Genomic DNA, 7,500 nt, shown 5'->3' with positions numbered 1-7,500 from the left:
GACTCGACTCAACTGCCTTTTTGGATTTCCAGTATGTAAAGTGACCTGGAATCTAGTACCCGGTTCTAATTTTTTGGTATCTACTTTGCCGAGGTTCCAAAACGGGGGCAGAGATACTAAAGCATGAACGTGTAAACCTACAGACCACTGATTGGTTAGAGGTCGTCTCTCTGTCATTGCATTATCAATAGGCGGAGACCCACCATTTAAAAAAAAAAAAAAAAAACAGATGCGGAAGTTGACAGTAAATATACCAGTAGGTTAATCCACATGACAGCAGCCTGTAAAACTACACCGTGGTCGGTCAAGGAGGTTCAGACACTTCTGGCCTTGATGGATAACACGCAACAAGCGAGTTTATCAGCAACTCTGAGCAGATGTCACGGAAGTTACGCACCATGTTGCTATGACGCACAGGTACCTAAAGTCGGTAGTATCCTGTAATGGAAACAGTTTCTAGGAATTGTATCTGGTACCAGAGTGGAGTCAAGCCGGTTCCACGTCGTGGAAACGCAGCAGAACTGACCCACGTACATAAAATGTGTAAGTACTTTCTTTCTTGGAAGGTGTTCTATAGAATAAAACTCTCCTCTCTTTGTTAGATTGTATGTCCCACGACACAGCCCACAACCCAACCCCCTACCCTCACCCCTAACCACTACCCCTAACCCCTACCCTCACCCCTAACCACTACCCCACCCCCTAACTCCTAACCTCACCCCTAACCACTACCCCCACTCCTAACCCCTACCCTCACCCTTAACCACTACCCCCACCCCTACCCTTACCTCACCCCTCACCCCTTCCACCACCCCTTACCCTAACCACTACCCCCACCCCTAATCCTAACCACTACCCCCACCCCTAACCACTACCCCTAACCCTAACCCTAACCCTACAGATCAGGGTTAGGGTTAAAGTTTCCTTACGGATCAGGGTTAGAGTTAAGGTGTCCTTACAGATCAGGGTTAGGGTTCATTTTGTCCTGTTTCACTCTATGTTTTAAGTCTTATATTATTATTTAAAAACAACAATAACAACAACATGACTTTGGTCAACTCTGTTGCTAAATGAGCTCATAAATAAACTGGATTGGATTAGAATTCATGAGAAAACTGTGGGTTAAATTATAATACATATGGAAAACACAATTTTTAGCTTGGATATTTGTTCTTTAACACTAACCTCAAATACGTGCTTAAGACATTTAAAGGAGTCATCTTCATATGTTAATATTTAACCCCCCAATTTAACAACTAATTACGAACATCCATGCTCTTTGAAAATTTCACTGTAAGTTTAATTATTATTATTTGTTGGTATATATTATTATGGGTTATTGGTGTTGGTGGGTAACCCTAACTCTAACCCTGACCCTGACCATAACCCTAACCCTAACCCTGACCCTGACCCTAACTCTAACCCTAACCCCAACCCTAACCCCAACCCTAACCCTGACCCTGACCCTAACCCTAACCCTAACCCTAACCCTGACCCTGACCCTAACCTTAACCCTGACCCTAACCCTAAATCTAACCCTAACACTAACCCCAACCCTGACCCTAACCCTAACCCCAAACCCTGACCCTAACCCTAACTCTAACCCAGTGTGATGGATAGTTCCCTGGATGTTATAAAATGTCAAACATTCATCTGTGTGATGATGTGATTATACTGTTGCCGTGGTTACAGGTGGGCTGGAACATTTTTGACAGCATCATTGTCAGCATGAGTCTGCTGGAAACTGGGATTGGCCAACGTCCAGGGGCTGTCGGTGCTCCGCTCCTTCCGATTGGTCAGTTCAACAGCATCATGGTCATGAGCATTTGTTGAACCAGAACTGTTCATTCATTCCATTGTTTCCTGTCTGTCTGCTCTGGTGTTTCCTGTCTGTCTGCTCCTCTGGTGTTTCCTGTCTGTCTGCTCCTGGGCTGTTTCCTGTCTGTTTGCTCTGGTGTTTCCTGTCTGTCTGCTCCTCTGGTGTTCCTGTCTGTCTGCTCCTGGGCTGTTTCCGGTTTGTCTGCTCCTGGGCTGTTTCCGGTCTGTCTGCTCCTGGGCTGTTTCCTGTCTGTCTGCTCCTGGGCTGTTTCCTGTCTGTCTGCTCTGGTGTTTCCTGTCTGTCTGCTCCTGGGCTGTTTCCTGTCTGTCTGCTCCTGGGCTGTTTCCGGTCTGTCTGCTCCTGGGCTGTTTCCTGTCTGTCTGCTCCTGGGCTGTTTCCTGTCTGTCTGCTCCTCTGGTGTTTCCTGTCTGTCTGCTCCTGGGCTGTTTCCTGTCTGTCTGCTCCTCTGGTGTTTCCTGTCTGTCTGCTCCTGGGCTGTTTCCTGTCTGTCTGCTCCTCTGGTGTTTCCTTTCTGTCTGCTCCTGGGCTGTTTCCTGTCGGTCTGCTCCTGGGCTGTTTCCTGTCTGTCTGCTCTGGTGTTCCTGTCTGTCTGCTCCTCTGGTGTTTCCTGTCTGTCTGCTCCTGGGCTGTTTCCGGTCTGTCTGCTCCTGGGCTGTTTCCTGTCTGTCTGCTCCTGGGCTGTTTCCTGTCTGTCTGCTCCTGGGCTGTTTCCTGTCTGTCTGCTCCTCTGGTGTTTCCTGTCTGTCTGCTCCTGGGCTGTTTCCTGTCTGTCTGGTCCTGGGGGGGTTTCCTGTCTGGTCTGGTCTGGTGTTTCCTTTCTGTCTGCTCCTGGGCTGTTTCCTGTCGGTCTGCTCCTGGGCTGTTTCCTGTCTGTCTGCTCTGGTGTTTCCTGTCTGTCTGCTCCTCTGGTGTTTCCTGTCTGTCTGCTCCTGGGCTGTTTCCGGTCTGTCTGCTCCTGGGCTGTTTCCTGTCTGTCTGCTCCTGGGCTGTTTCCTGTCTGTCTGCTCCTGGGCTGTTTCCTGTCTGTCTGCTCCTCTGGTGTTTCCTGTCTGTCTGCTCCTGGGCTGTTTCCTGTCTGTCTGGTCCTGGGGGGGTTTCCTGTCTGTCTGGTCTGGTGTTTCCTGTCTGTCTGCTCCTCTGGTGTTTCCTGTCTGTCTGCTCCTGGGGGGTCCAGATGCGGGTCTTTAAACTGGCCAAGTCGTGGCCCACCCTCAACATGTTGATAAAGATCATTGGGAACTCGGTGGGGGCTTTGGGGAACCTGACTCTGGTCTTGGCCATCATCGTCTTCATCTTCGCCGTGGTCGGCATGCAGCTGTTTGGAAAGAACTACAAAGACTGCGTTTGTCGCATCGCAGATGACTGCGAACTTCCACGGTGGCACATGAATGACTTCTTCCACGCCTTCCTGATCATCTTCAGGGTTCTGTGCGGAGAGTGGATTGAGACCATGTGGGACTGCATGGAGGTGGCGGGTCAGGCCATGTGTCTGATCGTCTTCATGATGGTCATGGTCATCGGAAACCTGGTGGTGAGAGTCCAGAAGGCGTCTCCTAATCTGAGAAAACCCTAACCCTAGACTGTCACATGATTTACCTACAGACACAAAACTTCAAAGAGTTTCATCTCAACCACATTTATCTAAATTTGTGAATCTAGTGATTCCCTCAAGGATGGGACAATCCATCCATCCCAGTCTGCTCCTGATGACCTAACCCTTAACCCCTAACCCTTAACCCCTAACCCCTAACCCCTAACCCCTAACCCTGTCCAAATGGAAGCCTTTGACACAGAACTTTGGTCAATATTTTCTCGGTATATAATCTGATACTAGTGGCTTTTTTTGTAAAATTGAGGGAGTTACAGTAAAAATTGGGTATTTGAAAATCATGACCTTGAGTTTGACCTTTCAAGGTCATCAAAGGTCAACAAAATTGGTACCAAATGAAAGACCATATCCAACTTCCTATAAGTTGATAATAAAAAGTTAGTTGATATCCGTCTTAGTTTTAGGGATAGAAACTGTTTGTGAATATGTAAATTATCAAATCAAATTTTATTTATATAGTGCCAAATCATAGCAAAAGTTCTCTCATGACACTTTACATATACAGTTGGTCCAAACCAGACTAAAGACAATTTACAGAAACCAACAGAATCCTCCAGGAGCAAACACTAGTGACAGTGGAAGGAAAAAGTACCTTTAACAGCAGAAACCTGGAGCAGAGCCAGACTCCTGAAGGATGGATGAGTGACAGGACCAGCTGGGGTTAAAGAGAGAGTAAAGGAGGAGAAAAGAGAGAGCGATAGAAACAGAGAGAGACTGGGGGAGAGGGGGAGAAGGGGGGAGGTAGGGGGGAGACATGGATGGAACTGATGCATAGATAACTGAACAAGAACATCTATGGAACTGTAGAATAAACAATATCAGAACTATATAGATAAGTGAGTGATGATGATGAAGGAGGAGAGAGGCAGGAGCACAGCAGCAGGTCCAGAGATGATCCTAGGTTATCCTGTGATGATCCAGGGAAAACCTGTGAGGATTCAGGGAAAATCTGTGATGATCAGGGAAAATCTGTGATGATCCAGGGAAAACCTGTGAGGATCCAGGGAAAACCTGTGATGATCCTGGGAAAACCTGTGATGATCCAGGGAAACCTATGAGGATCCAGGGAAAACCTGTGAGGATCCAAGGAAAACCTGTGAGGCGATAAAGCACAGAGACTCCAGGAAAGACGTCAAGTCAGTAACATGTATTCACTGGACTGTAAACAGAAGTGAAAATTAGGAGAGAAAAGGAAGGGGAGAAGGAGGAGCAGAGAGGAGGTGATAGAGGAGGAGGAGCAGAGAGGAGGAGGAGCAGAGAGGAGGTGATAGAGGAGGAGGTGATAGAGGAGGAGCAGAGAGGAGGTGATAGAGGAGGAGGAGCAGAGAGGAGGTGCTAGAGGAGGAGGAGCAGAGAGAGGTGACAGAGGAGGAGGAGCAGAGAGGAGGTGCTAGAGGAGGAGGAGCAGAGAGGAGGAGAGCAGAGAGGAGGTGCTAGAGGAGGTGTCTCAGAGCAGAGCTCAGTGTCCATCAGTCTCAGCCTATAACAGCAGAACTCAGAGCAGCCTGAGCTGAACTAACTCTCAGATTCATCTAAAGGAACGTTTTAAAACCTCCTCTTAAACAGAGGGTGTCTCCTCCTCTTAAACAGACAGAGGGTGTCTCCTCCTGGACCGAGGCAGGAGGTGCTTCCACAGTAGAGGAGCTGACAGCTGAAGTCTCTGGCCCCCGTCCTACTGTTGGACCTCCTGTGGACCACCAGTGCCCCTGCATGTGGACAGCGTAGTGCTGTAGATGGACTGTGTGGAACTGAAGCTCCTTCAGATCAGCAGGAGTCTGGACATGAAGGCTTTGGAAGTGAGGAGGAGGATCTAAAGTCTATCTGAGCTTTGAGAGGAGCCAGTGCAGAGAAGCCAACACAGGACAAATATGGTCTGATACTGGTTCTAGTGAGTCCACAGGCAGCAGCATGTTGGATTAGCTGAAGGGTCTGTAAGGACTTTTTGGGACAGCCTGAGAGAAGTGAGTTACAATAATCTAGTCTGGATGGAATAAAAGCAGGGACTAATTTTTCTACATCGTTCTTGTTCAAATCTGTCTAATTTTAGTAATATTACGCAGATAAAAGAAAGTTCTAAAAATCTGTTTTATGTGAGAGTTTAAACGATAGCGCCTGATTGAAAATGAGGCCTAGATTCCTCATAGTGGTTTTGGTCTCCATGGTAACACCATCCACAGTGACTACTTGGCTGGACACTGCATCCCTAACAGTTTTAGGTCCAAACACAATGACTTCAGTTTTGTTTGAGTTTAACAGCAGACAGTTTTTGTTCATCCAGTCTTTAATCTCTTTAATGCAGTCCTGTAGTTTGGCTAGCTAATTGAATTCATCAGGTTTAATGGATAAATTTAATTGAATATCATCAGCGTAGCAATGAAAGTTGATGAAATTTCTTATTAAGTTACCTAAAGGAAGCATGTACAGGATAAACAGTATTGGTCCAAGAACGGAGCCTTGAGGTACTCCATAACTAACTATAGTGCACTGAGAGGATTCATTATCAATGTGAACAAAGTGAGAACGATCTGTTAGATCGGATTTGAACCACTTTAATGCCAATCCTTTGATACCAGTTGATTTTTCCAAATGTTGCAGAAGGATGTGATGGTTGCCTAACCCTGTTCCTAAACCTAACCCTATTCCTATCCCTAACCCTAAACCCAGTTCTAATCCTAATCCAAACCCTGTGTGGGTCTGACCCAGGTCCTGAACCTGTTCCTGGCTCTGCTGCTGAGCTCCTTCAGTGGTGATAATCTGTCAGCTTCAGAAGAAGAAGGAGAAAAACAACCTGCAGATTGCCATTAACCGGATGAGCTGGGCCATGAACTGGGTCAAAGCACTGGTACTAAAACAGGTCTGGACTTTAGTGGGAAAGACCACAGCTGAGAAACCACATGAGACTGGTAAGACCTGAGCTGGACCTAAGACCAAACCAAAGTGTAAATCTGACTGATGTGACTGAAGTTGCTGAATTCACTGAATTCCCTGATTTCTTCCTCCAGTAGATGCTGGTGCAGACCAGCAGACAGAGCTCTTGGCTTTGACCTTTGTGACCCCAGACGAGCAGGTGCCACAGGCCAACGCCCTCCACCGTAACCCCGGCAACCAGACCAGCAACTACCACAGCATCACGTCACTGAGGGTCCCACTGGCCCAGTCCGAGTCTGGATCCGAGTCCGGGTCCGGGTTCGAGTCCGAGTCTGGATCCGGGTCTGACTGTGAGGAGGCGGAAAACCAAGACAACAAAGAAGAGGTTAATTCACAGGCAAACTCTATTCTATTCTATTCTATTCTATTCTATTCTATTCTATTCTATTCTATTCTATTCTATTCTATTCTATAAACATGACCTCTATTGTGTTCTATTGTGTTCTATTGTGTTCAATTGTGTTCTATTGTGTTCTATTGTGTTCTCCTTCAGTGTGATGCGTCGTCGGTCTGCAGTTCTGTACAGAAAGTTCCTGAAGTTCAGGAAGAAGAAGAAGACGATGAAGAAGGAAACACACCTGAAGACTGTCTGACTGAAAGTATGAACACACACACACGCACACACACACACACACACACACACACACACACCACACACACACACACACACACACACATGCACCGACACACACACACACACACACACACCAACACACATACACACACACACACACACACACACACACAAACACACACACCAGCACACACACACACACACACACACACACACACACACAGAAGCACACACAAACACAGGTGCACACACAAACACCACACAACATGCATGCACAAACACACACAAAGATGCACATACACTCTCACACACACCCACACACACACACACACACACACACATATTTAAACACACTTTAAATCGTTGTAAAGTCGATGTTTGTTCAAATTCCTTGAATTTTCCAAATGTCACAGAATTAAAAACATCCTTTTGTTGTTTCGTCTGTTCTGGTCCAGACTGGAAGTCTACTGGTCTGAGGTCTGGACCCACATAAAAACAGTCTACCGGTCTGAGGTCTGGACCCACATAAAAACAGTCTACTGGTCTGAG

General features: G+C 46.9%; 1 protein-coding gene across 1 annotated transcript in view; it reads left to right on the top strand.

Annotated features, from left to right (window-relative positions):
• Positions 1-7,500, top strand: part of LOC115416471 (sodium channel protein type 4 subunit alpha B-like) — a 60,126-nt gene that overhangs the window by 29,331 nt on the left and 23,295 nt on the right. Inside the window, 7 exon segments of the mRNA XM_030130246.1 lie at positions 1,693-1,743; positions 1,745-1,795; positions 3,015-3,371; positions 6,153-6,230; positions 6,232-6,352; positions 6,455-6,702; positions 6,871-6,976. Of these exon segments, the coding sequence (XP_029986106.1) occupies positions 1,693-1,743; positions 1,745-1,795; positions 3,015-3,371; positions 6,153-6,230; positions 6,232-6,352; positions 6,455-6,702; positions 6,871-6,976 (1,012 nt within the window).

This window comes from Sphaeramia orbicularis, unplaced genomic scaffold (genome assembly GCF_902148855.1).
Source record: "Sphaeramia orbicularis unplaced genomic scaffold, fSphaOr1.1, whole genome shotgun sequence".
NCBI classification, from domain to species: domain Eukaryota; kingdom Metazoa; phylum Chordata; class Actinopteri; order Kurtiformes; family Apogonidae; genus Sphaeramia; species Sphaeramia orbicularis.
The sequence above is the reverse complement of the archived record's forward strand: the minus strand, read 5'-3'. Positions and strand labels throughout refer to the sequence as shown.